Below are 21,522 nucleotides of genomic sequence, written 5' to 3' on the forward strand. Positions count from 1 at the left end.
ATAAATAAATATAAAAGGTACGAGTAATTTGGTGTCTAACACAGCACCTGTGACAAAGATGCAGCTTCAGCAGTCAGAACTCTAAATCTGGTTCTAATCCTGAAGCACTTTAAATCTCACTTTAATCCTGAACCCTGCGCACCCCGTAAAGCCGTGCCTGTGTCCGTCGAGCACTGCCTCCACATCTGGAGGAACACATGCACCCGTGCTCCTGTTTAGTATGCCTTACGGCCTCTCTCATTTAACCCAAACACAGATCAATGTTTTCAGAACGTTGAGCTGTGTTTGGGTTAAGTAAAGAATTCTGTTGAGCATACTAAACACAGGGGAAAACCACTGAATATTGCCTTTAAAGCTTCACTTCACACATCGCCATGCAAAACATGTCCAGGTGTGTATTCTAGAAGGGCTAGGTTATTATAGTGTTGAGGGGTAAGTTATTATAGCATTTGGTGTTCAGGGGGCCTGAAAGCATTCACATGCCGTAAATCCAACCTAATTTAGAGACCAATCTGCTTGGGTAACTAATAGGAAGATTAAATTATTCAGAAAAAAAAAATCTTTGAATGATTAGTCAGAAATAACCTCATGGAGGTTAGCTTTAGAAATAATATTAGTAAAAGCATTAACATCCTAATTTATTGTTATTATTACAATACATAGGAAACAGATTATTTAATTTTAAATATTTTACACAGACAATACTATTTTTATGGACTCAAACGTGCACTAATATCAAGCCGGAAATCGTAATTATTAATATGCATGTATATATACATTAAATATAAATACATTGATCCATTCACGACATCACCCTCAGTTACATTTTGATATTCCATTCAAACTGAAGGGGGCACTCTTAGCCTGTTAAAGACATATGCACCTTTAATGAAAATTGCAAATAAATACATATATAAATAAACAGGAGTAAAAAAAAAAAAAAAAAAAAAAAAAAAATCAATCATTTTAGCTCTAACCCCTCTAAGCACACAACGGCCCATTTGTAGCACACGGCTAACACAAAGTGAAACAATGCCGTAACTGTCATCCAAATTGCTCCGTACAGCACAGTGAGGAAGTGTGAGGTAATAAACGATATAAAAAGGTATTTTATTGACAAGCTGCCATTTACTGTTTGCATTAGAGAATATGAGAAGATGATAGGTGCTATTCCTGAACGTGGCGACCTGATGAGAAAAGGCCTGCAATGCTTACTCACTTTACCTGCCACATTGATAAAAACCTCTAAATAATTAAGTGCCCACTTCCTGTCTACAATTACTTAATGTTTTTTTTTTCTGTCTGGAGGGGATTATGAAGCGATCTGTGGGCTCTACGTGTCAGCCAAGCTAGGAGACTACCCCTGATGCCTTTTATAGGATCAGTTTCCTCCCGCTCACGCATAATTTAGGAGGCAAAGGTTCTTCTCTTCTATCAGGACATGGGCAGACCTCTCTGAACCCTGATAAAGCAGCTGCACACGGAAGACTGATAAGCCAGGTGAAGGGGTTTGAGAATGTGGTGCTGGCTAAAACTAACCAGTGACTTTATACACTTACATACGATTTTTGCTCGGTTCATTCGGTTTTTAATTGTGTAACTTGGAAATATAAAGTATGTTGCAAGCTGACACGTTCAGAATCATTTTCAGAGCATTACATTCGATGAAAACATTCAATGAACATTTAAACTAATAGAATAAGTTTTAGAAATAGAATTAAAATGCTAGTACTGTATATTAATAAATTATTAATTCATTTACAAATGTCCAATTAAACGCATGGCTTGCAACATAATTTATATAATTGAGAGCAATAATTCACATCAGTTAATGAAAAGCTATACATATTTTAGATTCTTTGGGGATTTTATACTTAATTTAACAGAAGCTAATTTGCAATGATAAAGTGCATCTTGACTATGCGATATTAAGAGTTTTATCTCACAGGCATGTATACATTTTTTTTTTTACTAAATTTGGACTAATAATTTGGCATGCACACACAAAAAAAAACATTTTGAAGAGTGGCATTTATGGTGTTTTTACTTTATTTATTTATTTTAAATATTAATTTCTCAATATTTATGCAAATTAAATAATTTTACAACACTACACTAAGTTAATTAAAACACATTTCACACTGCAATTGTCCATTGTGCAAAAAAAGTGAAATAAATGAATCACCTTTTTTTGCCCTATTAAAATAAAGGGCATTTAAGGTGTAGTCTATAATCTTAATTGTATGATCTAAAAAAAAAACATTTAAAAGGTACAAAAAAGCTTTTATAAACCTTTTTCGCACTCACTGGATTTTTCCCAATGTGTTGAAGTCACAGTCAAACCTAATAATGCTTTAATTATTGATGCCTTTCATTTATTTGGTCTTCATTCATTACAATAACAAAGGGGACAGGAACTGTCTTTGTCACTAGGAGTGCTGTCATATGAAAGGGCCGGCTCTCACAGTGTGTGTGAACGTGCGCACAGCTCCTGTAGCTACAAAGAAATGTTTGAACACGATCTCTTTCAATTCCATGCATCACACACAACTTCAATAAATTTCAGGTTTTGATGTATATGTAGTAAACTCCCATACACTCTTAAAAATATTGGTTCCAATCCAAAGTGGGGTTTTTGCAGCAATTCCAGAGTAAAACAATTTTGGGGTTCCTCAAAGAACCTTTCAGTAATCAGTTCATATATTTTTTTTTACTAGCGTGAAGATGATTTTAAGAACAATTTCTTACTATAAAGAACCTTTTGTGTAATGAAAATGTTTCAGGGAAATTAAAATTTCAACATCATGGAACCATAGATGCCAATTTAGAGTCTTTATTTTTGTATAAAATTGTGCACATAACAAGCACTCAAATGCATCTTTCTTCTAAACTAAGTTTTAGTCTTAATAGTTTCATAGGTACCAAAGAGAAAAAAAAAAAGCTAAATCTGTAATCCAGTGGCTCTAATGTGGTGTTTAAAGTGGCGGCTTTGTTGCCGCAAAGAAAGCAAGCAGGAGGCTTGAGCACTTTGGTGTGTGTTTAATCATGTCAAGTGAGGGAAGGCAGGAAGTTTGGAGCTTTTAAGGAGCACGGAGGTGCTTCCCAGCAGCAGTCGGCGCTGGAGCACAGACGCTCAGGCTGCCCGAGCCGGCGCACGGCACAAAACACTGGTAGGATTTACCGCTCTGCGCAGAGGGACATGAAAGTCTCAGCGCGGCTTTAGAGCCTCTCCACAAAGGAAACCCCGAGCAAAGGCATTTTGCAGCCTCTGCCAGCGACTGAACGCCATCACCGCTGCCTCACACCCCAGCCAGCGAGTCCGCCTTTGCCTGCCATCACCCCCAGCCAAGTCTTAAACACGCCACACTGCCAGCCGGCCAAATATGCCATCAGATCCCCTCCCTCCCCACTCACCCCAGGATCCAGGACTGGATGATTTGTTTGGTGCGTGCCGTCGCTGCCAACTTCAGGGCCTTCAGAGGAACAGAAAGAACTCGGAAAGCCCCTTACCGCCGCTACTAGCTGAAATATCTTTGGTCGACAGCAAGTTGCAGTTGAGCTCCAACCATTTGAAGGTCCCTGCTGATTTCAAGCTTATTTACAAAAATGTGGTGCTTCCCAGTGGCTCCTCTGGAGTGCACAGACAGACAGCCTGTGGCTGAGCGCTGCTGAAGGCAGGGAGGGAGGTCTGAGCTTGTGTTCGGAGAGGAAAGCTGAGAACTACACGCCAGGAGATTCCTCAAGTAGATGAGCTAAACACAGGAAACCTGCTGTTTAAACATCATTTGCTTTCAGTGAGACTCTGCCTATGAGGTGTTTAAGCTACACGGACTGCACAGTCAACAGTCTCAGAACACAAATAAATGTGCCTGATTTTCTCCTGGACGTCGGTGAGCTCAAACACGGGAAGTGAGGATGTCATTCTCTCCGGCGTGATGGGATGTTAGCATTCCCAGAGTCAGCCATCTCTCAGAGGAGCGGCTCCCTGCATGCGATTCATTCAGATTAATCCTGACTGGAAAGAGATCAGATGCTCCTCAAAACGATGTGCCCGACTCAGGTTTGATAATCATGTCAGTGATAGTGTCGACAGGCTGGAGCGAGAAACATTCTCTCTTTTTCCTCTCTGCATGAATTATGCGTTTCGTATTGGTCCGTAGAGACAGACACTTACAGCGCATATGTGCTATTTGAATAAGCCCATTCAAAAAGATAATTTAAAAGAAACAAAATACATATTCCAGTCTAGACAACAAACAAATAAATAATGTTGCTACTACTATTGTTATTGCTGCCAAATGATTACACATTTTTAACTGAATTTATTACAATATCTACCGATTATAATAATTATATTAACAGCAGTTGCGTGTATCAATATTTGAAAAGCTTCCAAACATTACATTACCATTGCAGACATTATAAAAAGTGGCTGCTTTTTAAGACAACGTGTACAAAATAGCTTGAAAAATAAATAATTATTATAATTGCTTCCACTTGATTACACATTTTGAATGAATTGTATTACATTATTTACCCATTATAATAATTACATTAATAGCAGTTACATCAATATTAGCTGAGAAAAGCATTTCATTATGGCTGCATTAAGACAATGGGCAAAACAATGTAAAAGAAAATTGAATAATAATAATAATAATAACTTTTGGTAAAACAAAAAAAAGTGATAAAACGAATACTGCTCAGAGGAAATTGTAAATCTTCCTTGGAAGGAAATATATTTGTGAGCACTTAATCTAAACCCCTCTCTCTGTGTGTGCTGGCTGTTGTGCAGCTGTCCATGGGCTGTGTAGAGTCGGGCGGCCCTGAAAGTGGGAGTGCGCCTTGTGCGTACCCTTGCGGTGGTGACGGATGGCTCAGGGCCAGGAACACTGCTCCTCTCCCAGGCAGATAAAAGAAGCCCCACAAATCAGAGGAGGCCTCAGGAGTGATGGGCAGGCCGGCTGCTCATTGCGGGAATCAGGTGTAAATTCAGTCATTAGATTGCTTCCAGAAACAGCATGCATAAATAAAGGCAGGGCACGTGGAGGAGACACGGCGGATTCTCGCTCTCTTACTCTCGCTGCTGCTGCCGTCAGGGCCAGCGTGGGGCAGCTCGTAGGGGGCGGCTGCTCTCTGCTGCTAAACTGATTCATCACTCGCCCTCTGACTTTCCTCTTTATTCCTCGCTCTCATTTAGTACTTTCCTTATGTTAAAGTAAAATAGTTAAAGAGTTTATAGGTATTAGACAAACTTTTCTTCATTGTTAATCTGTTTTATATACAAGAGTTACTTAATCCGCTAAGTAACAAAAGCTTTGTGGACTGTAATTAGATGGTATAATAATAAGTCTTAGAAAACAGACATCTGGGAAACAAAGTGCAGAGATATGATTCACCTCATAAAAATGTGGGTCCTAAAAACAAATCATTAAAAATTTAAAATATAATGTAACTACAGATCATTCAAATCTATAGCAAGAACTACTGTATATATAAAAACTAATTCATATTATTTACAATATTTAATATTTATTTTGAAACTGTTTAAGGGGGTTGGTAAGTTGCTTTTTGTTTTTTAAAGAAGCCTCTTATGGTCACCAAGGCAAGTAATATTGTGAGATATTATTACATCATTTCTAAATACTGTTTTCAATTTTTTCCTGTGATGACAAAGCTGAATTTCCAGCAGCCAGTCTTCAGTGTCACATGATCCTTCAGAAATTATTCAAATACTAAACTGATCATTATTATTATTGAATATTGATCGGTTGCGGTGCTTACTATTTTTGGTGGAAACCATCATACGTTTGTTTCAGGATTCTTAAATGAATAGAATGTTTAAAAGAACAGCATTTACTTGACATTTTTTTACATATTTTTGTAACTCTTTACTGCCACCTTCATTTGAATGTGTCCTTTGTGAATAAATGTATTTCTTTGTAAAATATAAATAAATAATAAAAAAATCGTACTGATCCCAAATGTTTGAAAGGTAGTGTATATGTGATACCTGTGACGTTGTAAACCATCTCCCCCTCTGTCTCTGTGTGGATCACTCCAACGCCGCTTTGATTGATGTGGTACTCCCGGATGATACCATTCGGTTTGTCTGGAGCCACCCAGCTGATCTTTAGTGCCCCGGGCCCCGGCGCGCTCACCACGGGAGCAGCGATTCCCTCTGGCTCCCCCTGGACAGTCACTGCCACAACCTGGACACACAACAAAAAGAATTACAGAGCAATTTGCCCTAATGGAGGCTTGGATATCCTGCTCTAATAGAATGTCACTAGTGGTTTCAACTCTTGTCTTTAGGAGTGGCAGACTATTAGGAAAGGGCCGTGAGAGGTGGTTAAGGTGTTTTTTTTCCGGCTACGTGTAGTCTGGCCCGGCGCTGGCCTGATGTGCTTGTGAGCCTGCAGAGTGTCCACAAAGATTAAATCAGGTTCCTCATTCCCACCGACAGAGCTGGCTGAGCAGGGTCCCGCTGAACGACAACAGGGTGCCCTGTGGTAATTGCTCCCCTTGTATTGGGTCGGACAATAATTGCAACTGTTTGGGCAATGCTTGCAGGTGTACAAGTTAATCCAGCTCCACTTAAAAACGATCGTGCGAGGGGGAAGAAGAAAGAAGAAGTGGATCATTGGTGGCCAATTGGTGTGCTGGGCAAGACCCCGGAGGTGTGTGGAAAGAAAAATGGACCTAACGCTGCTCTGGGAAGTTCTTTTTACTTTGCCTCTAGCAGATCTGTGCGGTTATTGATAATCGGATCCTAAATTAGACATAAGAAGAGAAGATAGACAGGTTAATTTGCTCTTTCATCAGCTGAGCCGCTGACAGCTATTACAAGGAGACAACAATTATGGCAGGAAGTCAGCTGTTGCTCTTCTTCCATTAGCTTGCCATTAAAAATATCCTGTTTACTCGGCACAAGCGACATAACATGGGCATGAAAGGGGGAGTACGACTCCTGCAATACTTTACAAGTGTTTTGTAGCTGTTCAGCACAATGCTTGTAAATATTTGCGGGTAAGACTGTAAAGATGAAGGACAATAGGAAAATGAGTGAGTGGGTAGGAGTGACTATACTACTACTATATTACTGTATATACACATTTTATTTTTTCACCTGAACAGTACCTTTTACAAACATGTTTAAAGTTCTTTCCCCAAAAAGTGTCTCTTTAAACGTATCAAAACATTGATTTGTTAAACAAACGTTGAATCAATATTACACTATTCAATAAATGTTGCTGTGTACGGTCAGAGCATCCTAACTAACCCGACACAGTGACATTATCTCAAGTGATAGCGTTAGTTTGGGGCGGGACCGTGTACTTGGCCAACCAATGGCTGGTTGTGTTCAGAAAAACCCGTTTAGAAATGGTCATTGTTGCAATCTCATTTGGTACCACTAGTGGCAATGTAATTACACACTTCACTGTTATGTTGTATGATTTTCTGCCTATAAGATGAGAGGTAGATGAGAAATAGACTCACTTTTGAGCTGTCTGTGCAGCCGGCAGGAGTGCAGGCTCTGAGCTGGTACATGTACTCCCGAAAAGGTCGGATTCCTCCCGCATCTGTGAAGCTATGATCGGTGCCACGGTAGCGCTCCTGTCCATCACGCAGGATCACATAGGGACTTATCTCACCTATCAGAGTACATAAAAACACACAGGGTCAAAACATGGCTTCAACATTAATTCCACTCAGTGCAGTAGTAAAACCGTTGAACTAACTTTCAAATCACAACAGATTGGGTGGCAAGCCGTTTGATTAGCACACAGAGTGAAGTCCTAATGAGCAATCAGCATGTTTCTTTACATATTAAGTGGCACAGAAGTTCCCTAAAATGAAGCTTGTTATTCTCACTTAGTGTTTATGCGCATGTGAATTTTGTTCTTCATAAATTATTCTGCCGAGCTATGCAGATTACGCTTAATAACAGGCAGGTCTTCAGAGGAGAGATGATAAACAATCAGCTAGTTCCACTCTGTCTGAGTCATATCATTACAGCCTGAAGAAAAAGCCTGCCATCAAGTTTGTTGGGGGAAATGCGAGTAAATCTTCTGAGAGTCACGACTTCAGGCGTGGATTACCCAAACTGATTCACTCCGTGATTAATCATTTACATAACCAAACCTTCTACTGAATAAACATATGACAATATTACCATGAGAGCAAGAAACTGCATTACTAGCTGTGTCATCTGGCAAAAAAAATATGTGCTCTGATTTGAAGGGAAAAAGAAATTAAACTTTATAGGATTATTATTATTTTTTTAAATTAACTATAAAGATGTTACTTTCCAAGAGGTTTCCAGTCTCTACCTATCATAGCTGACTATGAACTGAGCAATGTGCATTTTAGTTAGTTATACATTTCCAAGCTGGAAGCAATCACACTTAAAAATTAAGAAATAATATATCCTAAATAGTCCAAAACTGTTGATTTGTCCACTATATATACATATATAAATAAACTGTGATTTAAATTAGTCACTGGCTTTTGTGTACAAGCTAGTTTTGTCTATGCCTATTGAGATCAGAGGAGTGAGGTTTACTCGCACAGCGACTACTAGCTGGATCTGTTAAATATATATATTACTGGTCACTGGATTGATTTCACTCAGCTATAGAGGGAATAGGATGTAAATAAAATTCAACACCACCCTTTCAAAATAATTACCATTGGGTTTGTTTGGGGCTGACCATTCAAGCTGGATGATGTCGTCACGCAGGCCCACATGGCTCCAGTGAGGAGGAGGCACATCCCAGGGAACGTCTTCTTTAGTAGTGACACGAGAGGAAGGACTGAACCCATGGCCAAAGCTGTTCCAAGCACCAATTCTATACTCATAACTGGTGTATGGGTCCAGTTCAGTGTCTGAAATGACACACAAGAGAACACAGTCACACAAACACACCTATTCCTCAGAATTCCCCTGAAACCTCGTTCTTGACAGCATCACAGGAGAGTCTCTAAAGTGTGTCAGTCTTCACACTAAAACAAGACTAAAGTTTAATGAGCAGCCAGGGACACTGTTTACTGTAATGCTTTTTGCTATCAGAAATACAGCAGTTTGTTGTATACGTGTGTTTGGGGAGTCATGGGTGTAAATCTCCGTGATGGGTTTCATCAGACTGGCGGAGGCACTTCTATGAGTGACAGGATGACAAAATATCCTTCTCAGAGGACAAGACACAGTCTCACAACAAATGAAAGTTAACCAAGCAAACTTATTTACATACTAATTTATAATAATAAAAAATCGACATATGTATATGAGCAAACGACATGTCATTTTTAATGTAAAATTAAATTTGATTGTACATTAAGCAATATCAATTTATTATTTTCTTTTCTTTTGAAAATAAAAACTGAATATAATAATAGTAGTAGTAATAATAATAGTTATAATTAATGAAAAAGGTTCATTAAAATTTTTATTGAAAATATGAAATATAATTTGTAACCCCTACTTCTGTCATTTTAAGATTTTCAATAAAAAAAATGTAGGGCGAATTGTTTGGATTGTAAAAAGTGGGTGTTTCAAACTAGAATGGAGCAAAGTGAGTTTTATAAGAGAGGTTAAAAAAAAGAGATTGGTGCTGTCGAAAAAGAAAGTTTGTATGTAAAACAAACTTTTTTTTCTACTGAAATAACATTATAATGTACAACAAGACCAGTGACACATTGTTAGATTTAAACAGGGTGAATTTTTATTTCATGATGACGTTAAAACACACAAAACCCCAAGGCCCCAAGGGTGTTTGCTACACAAAGTCAGGAGGAAGCGGAATCGTTCATATTTGTGTGGCTGGCAAATCAACTCTCGGGCAGCATTTGTCCGAGAGCACTCAGTGTCATCTTTCTCCGGGGTGCGGGTATGGGGGCGTGAGAAACATCTGGAGGAGTGCAGGGCCACGACAGGTTTATACGCTTCTGCCCAGATGGTGGCACAGCGCTGACTAGAATCACTCTCCTCGTGCCAGCCAGCCCCCTCAACTCCTGCATTAGTCTTGATTAAACAGACGTAACTAACCAAATAAATAACACCTCAGATGAGGTTGAGCCAGAACAAGGGGCCAGCACTCCCCCTGAAAACATTAATAAGAGTTTGAGTCAAGGGGGCGCTCTAAACGCCTATCTTAAAAGTTTTAATGATGACTTCGAAATAGCAGGTGAGATTTATGACTCACAACAATTAATACACACTTAAGCATCTGTTCTTGTGAACACATGAAATGTGCAGATGTTTACAGTGTGAGGAACATCCCCAAAATTAGAGTTACAAGGTTTTCCACCAGCGAATGTCGGAGATTTGTGTTTTGTCTGTCATTAGAAGGGTCGCATCTGAGGCAGTAAGTGCATTGCATTAAGTTTTTATCAACTTACAGGTTACAAAGGTTATTGTATATTGTGGGCGCTTAGTTTTCACTGTCGTTTAATATATTTGACAAAAAGTTTGTAATATAAAAGACGAATGTTACGCACAGGCTGTATTGGTTATGACTCGACGGCAAATACCAGACTGACACTCTTCTCCGCTCCTCAAATACATAATTGAATAAAGAAAACACTGTACTTTTTCAAAGAACCAATTTTTTATTTACCCTTGCACTGCAAACAGGCAGAGACGGTCTCCAAAATTTGTGAAGGACTGCATTCACGATTGAAGGATAGAGCTATTGTTTTGCCGACAGTTTGTGGATCCAGTCAAGTTACGAGGTTTAGTCACAAGCTCTTAGTATAAAGTTAAATTCAACCAAATTATAGGCAAAAAAAATCAAATTAAAATTAAAATAACGTTATTAACTGGAATTTTTTCTAATCCAACTGCTTTCGGAATGATAATGTTACCAAAGAAATGCATGAAAAGAAACATTAAAATACTGATTCTGCTCGGAGTGAACCGATTAATAATTTTGTTTTTAAGCACAGCCTGCTTCAAAATTTAAAAAATTTACTCTTTTTTTTTTTTTTTTACAGAAGAGGGTATGCATGCACACATATAATTGACTTATTTTATTATGCAATTCTTTTGCATTTTTGTTTTTTATTTTATTTATCTACCCTTTACTTTTCTCAATTTGTAGTCAATTCTATTTTTCACAGACAAGGATGTATCCCCTGACCTGTGAAAAATATGACAAAAAAATTATGGGGGAAAAAAAAGAGTGTATGATTTGATAGAGCGCAGTTATTCTATTATTCCAGGTCAGTGTTATTTTAGTATTATTTATATACTATTATCATTTTAACAATAACAACACTTTCAATTTCGCATATTTTTTTAATAAAAAGCATTAAAAAAACAATTACTGAGGGTAAATTGACAAACATTGTTGACCTATTTACCTGTGAAACTGTATCGGTTTGCCACTCCACTGTATACCAGCTCCTCTGAGGATGGGCAGAGCTGGCTGTGGGCGGCAGTAGGAGGAGCTTCTAGGGTGGTGGCAGTAGCAGAGGGAGATGGAATATGTGCGGGGAACGGCTCGCCTGGTACCCATGTACAAATGGACTGCGCTGGGTCAAAGTCACACAAGCCGCAGAAAGCTCCCGCGACCGCAGACACAGGACACACCGTACTGGGGCGACATTTCTCCTAAAGGACACATACGCACACACACTCTCATTAGTGACAACAGTCATCAGACAACTGTTGTGTGTCAAAGTACCCCTGCCAGCGGGTGTGTATGGAGTCCTCTGTCTCAATAAATAGCATGGATGCCCCTTAATGACATAATTACAAGTTAATGACCGCCATCCCAGTTTTCTTTTCTTGGTCTCTTTCTTTTCCTCACGAGCTCAAGCTGGGTGCACGATGAGCTTGTGTTACAACGAGCAAATCTGATTAATGAAGTGTGACTGTGAGTGCCTACTTCCTGAGGAGAGGAGCAGATACATCACTGCTCTGTGCCTCATTTTTCCAACCTCCACTTTAGACCATGGCAGCTCGAGTTTAAAACTCAACTACTTTACTAAAACATTTATCCAGTGAAGCTCTTTAACAGCTAGTTCAGTGCTAAATCTATCAGGCAGCTCTAATTTGATTGGCTGGATATAATATAATCAAATCAAAATCAAAAGTATAATCAGAGATTTTTTTCTATTTTCTGTTCCCATTTAACTTTAAATTAAATTTAAAGTTTTGTAAACACATTGCAACTACATCATTAGAAATGTGTAATTCTGAATATATTAAAATGCATGCAAATATATATATTTGACTTTACCACAAATGCTTGTCAGTACATTAAGCAATTCAGAACCACGTTTAAAAGACAGCAGAATTGTGAAATTGCATATAAAGAAGTACTTAAGTGGCTCAAAAAAGCACTCCAAAGTTCAACTAACTGCATTACATATACATTTAAACTACAATACATTTTCATTTAATTACAATTAACATACAATTAAGTGTCCGAAACATTCAGTTCACACTTAAGCATATTTCCATAAGAAACTAAAGAGTATTTCCTTTTCACAAGGACTGATTTGAATATATTTTCAATTTCACTCTATTATAGTGACATCAATGATTTGAGATAAAGCTGCCCCTATACCTGGCATAAAAACAGTTTCTCAATCAAAATGGTCTAAGTGGGCGGTTCTTAGCTGCAGTATGGACCAGACATTTAGTCAAAGGTCTCTCCATAATCTGTTTTGGCAAATTTTGGCAAAGCATTGCCTTAATCTGAGTTTGAGAAACTGGCGTGACACTACAGAACAGCTTGAGGGCAAAGTCTCCACTAAGTCTTCATCCTGAAGAACTATTGCTGAAACAACATACAGTGAATATGTCACTCTGAGTGAAAGTGTTAATTACCGGGATGAGGATGCTGGCCGGGGCTCTGTCAGCACACACAGATGTGAGCGGATTGAAGCCCACTCCATTACAACACTCCTCCTCCTGATCAATCACCTCTGACCAGCAGCACTTCAGCGACGCCGTCCTGTTCTCCACCACGTGGACTTTAGACTCGCCGCTGGGACCTGTGCAGCACCAGGAAGTGGACGTGTTGATGTAGTGCTCTCCGCAGCAGCTGCATCCTACGCAAAACAAATTTAGAAACATGAAAGATGTTGATACAAATTAGGGGTTTTCACACTTAGCCCTGGTTTATTCAAATCCTGGGTTATCTTGCGTCATGTTTCACACTGCTCATAATTAATCCTGGGTATTCATAATCTGACATTTCACACTGTACATTGACTAAACATGACTGCAGTCAGGACATTTTTTGAACCACGATTCGAGTATAGCATCCAACATGTGGCCATTACAGGTCATTGGACGTTTCCAGGCGACGTCAAAGAGCTGCATGTGCAGCTGACATGTAAAAGATGCAGACGGCCGTGCTGCATGGGGAATCAGCTTCACCTGGCAACGTGGCCACTGTCTCCTCCCATCAGCCATCAGTGCTCAGCATCCACATCTGCATCCTCTCCTATTACCTCTAAAAGCATCACAGTGTTCTCAGAGGCCTGACTCAACATACACGCACCGGCCCTGCAAACACAGCTGTGAAAATACTTACTGCATTACACTCCCGCTCAAAAGTTTAGGGTAAGTACGTTTTATTTGTTTAAAAAAAGTTATATTTTGTATTCAGCCAGGATTAAATGAATCAAAACGGGCAGTGAAGACATTTTTGTAATGAATGCTGTTTATCTGTGATAAAAATTCACAAATAAATGCAGACTTGGTGAGCATAAGAGACCATAAACTTTTGAACGATAGTGTACTCAACATTAATTTTGAGAAAAACTTGCATTAATGTGTATAAAGTTGTATTTTCAGAGCATCTACTGGAATTAGGACCAAGATGGTGAAACTGTTTGAACAAACATTATTTTCATGCAGTACGGTTAGCAGTAAGTATCATGGCAGAGGGAAGAAAGAATGGAATTTCCCAAAAAGTAGTTTAATATTATTCTAACAGGAAGTGACTCCTGGTTTATTTCCTTGGGTAAACCATCACTACTATAATTACCATCAACCCCCAGTATGATAAATTGCTAATTGTTTAATACCCTAATCAGCGTTCATTCTTTGCACAGATAAACTGTGACAGCGCCATTAATTTAAATAGTAATTTCACTTAACGGCCAAAACGGCGCAGCAGATTTTTATGCAACGTTTTCTAGGGGCCGCATCCATCACATCTCTGCAGTGACATAAAGATGTCTGACGTGCTCTAACTCACTTAGGGACAGCAGATGTTGCAGAGCTGCATTTGGTGGCAATTCCCAGGGTGCATTACTTCAGCTCCAATGACTTGCAAATAAACAGCTCAACAATTTTTCCAAAATAGCTCTGCCATCACGTCCCATCCCTGCAGCGCTCCATTTTTCATGATATTTCGTTTAAAGAGCAGTGAACTTTGACACCCTGACCTCTTGGCTGGGGATGTCCCTCTATTTTGTTCTCCGCACTTAACCTTGGCCTGTCAGCTAAAACAATTCATTTTCCCTCATCTCCATCTTTGTCGTGCCATGAAAAGGAACAGGAGGGAACGCCACTGCCCCGCAAAATCTGGTGTAGGCGCGGCGCAAAAAACATGAGCACCCTTTTAGCTCACACTTTGTTTTTTCAAGCACCGCAAAATGATTTAGCTAATCTTCAGATTTATGATGGATTTGCATACATTCATTAGAGTGCGAGTGAACGCAGGCGAGCATAAGGTGCTTAGGCTGTGTGAATTAAGGTTCAATCACTTAATGATAAGTAAATATTTAGCATGCAATGAGCAACTGATAAAAATGTGTGCTGTGGCTTACGCAAGCCTTTGGACACAAAAAGTAAAACTTCGTACAAACAAAAGCACTTTTTTAGTTTTCTAAATGGCTGAGCACATTCAAAGTCATGCTCAGAGAGCAAAAGGACTTTATAGTGCTTTGAATATTGGAAAAATATATATATTTTTTTTCAAATGATCATTTGCAAGTAAACTCATTTATTAGTTGCAAGTTACATGGTACATTATTATGTATTTATCCTGGTTAAATCAAATTTACTTTAGCCACTGGAGGCACAGACAAAGTAAATGTGTCAAAGCTATCAAACGGTCAGGTGATGTAATGATGTAATTGTTGATGTAATGTTATCTATATTAACAGGACAGTTTTGAGTGTCATTGTTTGGAGCTGGTGTGCTTTTTGTTTGTATATAATCTTGTACTGTATATTCCTTTTTTGTCCATCCTTGTCGTTTGTTCGTCATCTTAGCTTTATATTTCAGTGAAGCATTATTTTGCTTCGCTTCAGCTATGATATAGAGACATGCACTCTTGCATTGCGTGTTCGTGCATTTTGGGGTCAAAGCTTGAAGAGAGGGGTGTGTGTTTGTTTGGGTTGATTTCAAATATCAACAATGTTTCTCAGAAATCGCTTATTGCACCTTTAACTGTTAGCATATACAACTTTGTAAAATGTGTGTAAAAAAAAATATTAGGGGCCATTCACACCATGGGCCCTATTTTAACGATCTGAAACGCAAGTGTCAAAGTGCAAAGCGCAAGTAACTTTGTGGGCGGATCCCGGCGCTGTTGCTATTTTCCCAGCGCGATAAATGACTCTTGCGCCCGACGCAAATCTAAAAGGGGTTGGTCTGAAGTAGCTTTATTATTCATAGGTGTGGTTTGGGCGTAACGTGAAATAAACCAATCAGAGCGTCCTCTCACATTCCCTTTAAGAGCCGGCGCGCTTGTTCCGTGGCGGATCGCTATTAACGGCGGATTTGCCGGCGCACGCCAGGAGCAGTTCACAGCCGAGGAAACCGACGTTCTCGTCAGGGCCGTAAAACACAGAGAAGTGACATTGGGGATGATGGGAGAAACCCACCCAAATTAGCTTCGGTTAAACAGGCGTAGGCCTATAATTTGGGTAGTAAATATGTAGCCTAATCTAGATTTTTTTTTTTTTTTTTTATCTAGATAGATCTTTTTCACATCTTCACGGACACAACAATGATTTCCCTCGTGTGTTAATATTTTTCCTTGTAATAATGTATGATTTGCAAAAATGACTGCTGCATCTTTTTATATTAGAGAATCAAAGTGGATGCGCGTTAACATTATGGCCATGCACGCGCCCTTAAAATACCACATCACTAACGCGCAACGCGCCACTGTCTTTAGACTGTTTTTTTCCTGGTCAATGGCGCAATTCAGGGGCGGAGTGGCAATCGGGAGAGTCGGGACTTTTCCCGGTGGGCCGGTATTGTTTTGAGGCCGCGATCGAGGCCGGTCTGATAATAATTATACATTGCAAGTTAGCAACACCATCCGGCGGCCTGATGTGCGGCCGCTGCCCGCTGGTCAAACTGTGCAGCCTCTCTCTTTTTTCATCTCGCTGCACCTGGAAAAAATGAGCGCGTCGCTTCAATTATGAGCGCACTTGCCGCGCGCCTACATTTGAAATAACGAACTCGAGCGCGCAAAAGACGCAATATGTGAACGGCCCCTTGGCAGCGTAGTGTAGGCTACTGGTAGCTCGCAAGCGACGTTTTGGAGACCCCTGGTCTAAATGATGGAAAGGCAAAAAAGAAAAGGGAAAGGTGGCGTTGAGAAGGGCAGACTCAAAAGGTATCAATTCAATAAACAAATCAATCTAACCATATGTGACCAGTAGCGGTGGCTTTCTTAATCTAAAACTATTTTATAGATTCATAACTCCACATGGTGTAGTCTACGTGATATACGTATACGCCGTATAGGCTACCCACTAGGAAATGCCAAGTATTTCCGTATACCCACTAAAAAAAGCGTGAGGATATGTAACAACTTCGTTTTGTGACAGAACTTTCACACTTTCATTCATAAATTCACCGCGTCTGTGTTTGCAATGGACACAGATCAAATCGCGTGAATATTAAAAACTCAAAGAGACTGCAGTTGTTCAACGCGTCTCTGGGAATGAGCGCTCAATGTGTGCTCTACTACACACACACACTGAAGCAAGCGCGTGCTTGTGTCAGCGCTTCACTGTAGCTATGAGGACATGATGTAGGCTACACATGACACATGAACTTCATCACAGAGCTGCTATGAGAGTCACTTTATGAGAATTTCACCATTTCATTTGATAAAACTATCACCATTCATTCGTATCATACACACACAGAAACTGTAATGTCTTTACGACAACCTGTCAAAATAAAAGTTCGGTATAAACTCAAAGAAATTCTGAAAGAAATTGCACAGTAAAATGTACTGTAAAATAATAATAATGATGAAATCTATTAAAACTTATTTTAAAAAGGAATATCACACAAGTTTTCATACATGTTTTAATTTAAACAGTAAACTTGCCAAAACACAATTTTCTTTCAAAAGCACCATTTCTAAAAGTAAATTTGTATTTGTGCCTATAATTTTTTATTTTTATTTTTTTTATTGTCAGCTGATAAAACCTGTGCTTCAGGGACCATATTCATATAACATCTAAGGCTAAATGTAGAAAATCAGTCCAGTCTCCTCAGCTGCAAATGTCATTGGCTGTTAAAGTCTTGTGTTGCTTATAATAAATTGACATGTTGATAACACTTAGTCTCATAATGCTCTCAATTACATGTCGTTGCATAGGCTACTGTATGCATTAGTGAGTGTGGTGGTGCTTATGGGGTGATGGGTGATGGGTGATGGGTGATGGGTGATGGGGGGGGGGGGGGGGGCATCACAGTATACTCACTACAAAAAACTAGACTACACCACTGTAACTCCCCCTGTAGGGCCGGTGGTCTACGAAATTTCCCGGTAGATTTTTTGGTCCCACTCCGCCCCTGGCGCAATTGCTTTCTAAAACTGGAAAATAGCACCATGGAAGTTTTGCGCCGGAACACGCCTTCTCTTTGCGCTGAACCGCCCCCGCGAGCGCAAGTTTATTTCCTAATTTACCGACGTGCGTCTGTGGAGGGAAAAGTCCGCTGTGCGCGGGTGCAAAATAGGAATGATACATGCGTCGGTGTTCAAAGTCAATTGCGCTGGGTGCAAGATAGGGCCCAATGTGTCTTTGCGTAAAAAAAAAAAATGTTATTGAGCATCTCTGTGACGAGCACAACGAGGTTGTGAGGGCCGTGGGAGGACGGCGCGAGGACGGTGTTGTGATTGATAATGAGCGACACGTGCGTGACGCACCAGTCTCGTATCTCTCATGGAGGAGCGGAAGCATAAAAGGAGGAGCGACGACAGTGGTGATCGAGAGAGGAACAGGACTTATGTTATGTTTTGTTTCTGTTTTGTGTGGCCAGCAGTCGTCCGCGAGGGGCTGCTGGCTTATACTTAGATTTTTGTATTTGTTTATTTATTTATTTATTAAAATCTGTGAATGTTTGCCGGTTCCCGCCTCCTTCTTCCCATAACAACATACCTCGTTATAGTCTCATATTTAGAACACTGTGTCATGCAAAAGATGTGAGTACAACAGTCAAACACATCAATATAGTGCATGTATAAATAGGGAAAACTATGGAAAAGTAATGCAGTGGAATGTAATAATGCATTCTCTGTGAACTGTTTTTCCTTTTATTCAAACAGTAGTAGTTGTATATAGGTTTTGGCGTAGGGTCAGGATGAGGTCCCCCAAAAAACAACAACCCAGTGATATTTAAAACTACCATTTGTTGTGTTTCGGACATGTGCATTTAAAGTTTTATGTTCAAGCTTAAATCTCCCCCTTTTGATCCTCCTTTCAGTTCCCCCAAAGAGCAGTGAAAATATTACTGCTGCCCAAGCACTTTCTGTCACATGCAACAGCGGCCAATGGATGAAACCAAGAAAGTCAGTTTAATGTGCTGTTCTTTCACCTCTCCCTCAGGAACACCTGGAATAAATAAATGAATAAAACCAATGTTTCTCACGTATGGAGCTGAAACAACGTAACCTTGGCATCTGTTTTCAGGCCTTCCTGCTTGGGTCTCTCCAGGAAAAAGATGGAAAGCTTTTCTAATATTAAACTGAGCCCTAAAGCTCTTGGCTGATCATAAGCCTTCTTTTTCCAGTGATTTTCCTCTGACCTTTTCTTCTTTTGTAATGTCTCTCAGCCATCTTTTCTTTCTACAGTTTTTATTCAAATCTCCCTCTTGCTCATTCTCTCTCCTCCCCCATCATGAGTGGACACGCCCCCTACTGCTGATTGGCTATAAGGGTCCGATCCACTTTCAACGTTTCTCAGAAATTGCTTACTGCACCTTTAATGCATTAGTTAACATGAGCTAACAATTAAACCATTTTTACAGCATTAATTAATCTTTGTTAGTGTTCATTTATACTTATATGTTAAAGTGCACACAAGCATTTGTCTGGATTTTCCAATGCTTTTTTGTATAAATTCACATTAAACAAGATTTAAATGTTTTAAAAAGAATGTATTGCAATTTAACTAAAACATGACCTAATTTTAATGAATAAAACTACCATACCACTAACTCTTATTAAAACAACTCTAAAACATCAAAAGCGTCACCATCAGTGGTCCGACACTACTAGTCCCGTTCAATACGTGCAAAGCATTAGTAATCTGTACTTTGTGATTAGTAGTTGAGCCATGCAAAATTCTTTAATTGCTCAAGCCTATTAACTGAGATTATTAGCAGCGAGTAAGGTAAGAAAAGCTATCATCATAACTGTTGAAAGAAAATGGTCTTAATCTGTATGATCTCCAATCTGTCTCAGCAAAAAAAAAAGATCCAGGCGTGTGTGTTCGGAATAATTCCCTCTCTGGCATTCATGTCTTGTCATTTGCAAGACAGCTTTGGCAGAACAATATGAGGACATATGAGCCATGATGAAGCGCTCGTGCAGTAACAAATACAACGCAGACACTGACGCATTCAGCCACCGGGATCATTTCCACTCACAAATGGTCATTGTGTCCTTGAGAACATATTTAATTATTGCACTTTTTTGACATCGTCACAGCCATTTCCACACCCACTCTTATGATCTCTCTCTCTCTCACACACACACACACACACACACACACACAGCTCTAAAGCTTTTAACACTTAAATGGTGTAAAATATTCAGATTTAACCTTGAATGTGATTCAGGCACTGTGCTTTTAAGCAGAGCTCTGTACATAAGCAGATATTAAAAGATCTCTCTGTATGACACCAAGCCTCCAGATGCAAAGAACCAAATCTAAACTTTAAACAGGACAGCGGGACATGCACAGTAATACCCTGTATTACTCAAGGCTATTGTCTAAACTGTTTCCCATGTCTCAAATGGAAAAATTCAGAAGACTGGATTGGATTTCAACAGTTTAAAGGCTCTTGTAACTTGTCATGGAGGATGATGAAATGTTCCACAGTTCCCCTTCAAACAAATGTCATTGTTTCTGTGACTAGTTTGAAATCTGGGTTATATGCCAGGATATAATTAAGCAACATTGTTAATATTCTGATGATTGTGATGTGCGTTTTATTTGGTCATTATATTTTCTAAGACTGTGTTAAAAAACTGTGTTAGAGTTGGTAAGTTCATTTACTAGAATCAGTTCAAACGTTATGTTTCAATGAATAGTTTCAAAATGATTTGGTTGCTTCATTACTAAAAAACGTTCACCGATTTTTTTTTAATATATTTAAAGGTTTTTATACCACTATATACCAAAATAACTACCACTCTTTTTTTAGTGAAAATAGAATTTAAAACATTTTTTTTTCTTTTTTTTCTTGTGTTTTAGTTTTCATTAAACACACAGAATCTTAATGGCAACAACGGCTGTATTCCAACAGTTTTTCAGTAAATGAGCATAATAGTATTTAATCATTGTCATTTTTAGGTATTATGTTAATACCAAATATTAATAAATAACAATGTAATGTAATATAATACATCTTTTTTTATTTAATTATTTTTAACATAAACCGTCTATGATGCTACAAAATTTGGTCTAAAAAAGTGTTTATTGTCAAACAAAACTGCAATAATTCTAACTACTAGAGTCTTCGTATGGCAAATAATGCTGGTCTAAATTGATTTATTATTTGACTTATTGATCAATCGATTGTTTCTTTAGTGATTTCTAAACTGTGCCCAAAAGGTGACAATGTTCATTTTCTTTTGTAATTTGACTAATAGCAGTTGTTTTGAGACTGGTTCAGGGATTGGTTCACAGGCAGCTTTTCAAACAGCTGATGGCTGTCTCTAACAATTCCATCTCCACTGCGCTGGAGCGCTGCGAGTCCTGACAGGGTAGAGTGTAATGTGTGACAGATCGCACTTTAGGGACCTGGTAATCACATTTCCATCGGCCATCAGCTGGATCTCAGTGGGACATCCTCAGAAAACTGCCTGTGATTCTATTTCCACAATCTGGAGGAGCACGCGCAGCTTAAACACAATGTCACTGCATTTCTGCACAACAGAGATCAGAAATACAATACAAAATAACTCTTTTCTATTTTAATATATTTTCTAATGTAATTTGTTCTTGTAATGGCAAAGCTGAATTTTCAGCATAATTTCTCCAGTCGTCAGTGTCACACGATCCTTCAGAAATCAT

The 21,522-nt window shown here is 39.1% G+C and overlaps 1 protein-coding gene across 1 annotated transcript in view; it reads right to left on the reverse strand.

Annotated features, from left to right (window-relative positions):
• Window positions 1-21,522, reverse strand: part of ush2a (Usher syndrome 2A (autosomal recessive, mild)) — a 207,058-nt gene that overhangs the window by 41,301 nt on the left and 144,235 nt on the right. The window contains exons 51-55 of the mRNA XM_079632841.1: window positions 12,839-13,062; window positions 11,365-11,614; window positions 8,692-8,889; window positions 7,501-7,655; window positions 6,014-6,212 (exon numbers count right to left, since the gene is read on the reverse strand). Coding sequence (XP_079488967.1) covers window positions 6,014-6,212; window positions 7,501-7,655; window positions 8,692-8,889; window positions 11,365-11,614; window positions 12,839-13,062 — 1,026 coding nt within the window. The remainder of the gene's footprint in view (window positions 1-6,013; window positions 6,213-7,500; window positions 7,656-8,691; window positions 8,890-11,364; window positions 11,615-12,838; window positions 13,063-21,522) is intronic.

The sequence above is a fragment of the Phoxinus phoxinus genome (assembly GCF_949152265.1).
Source record: "Phoxinus phoxinus genome assembly, chromosome: 13".
In the NCBI taxonomy this organism is placed as follows: Eukaryota; Metazoa; Chordata; class Actinopteri; order Cypriniformes; family Leuciscidae; genus Phoxinus; species Phoxinus phoxinus.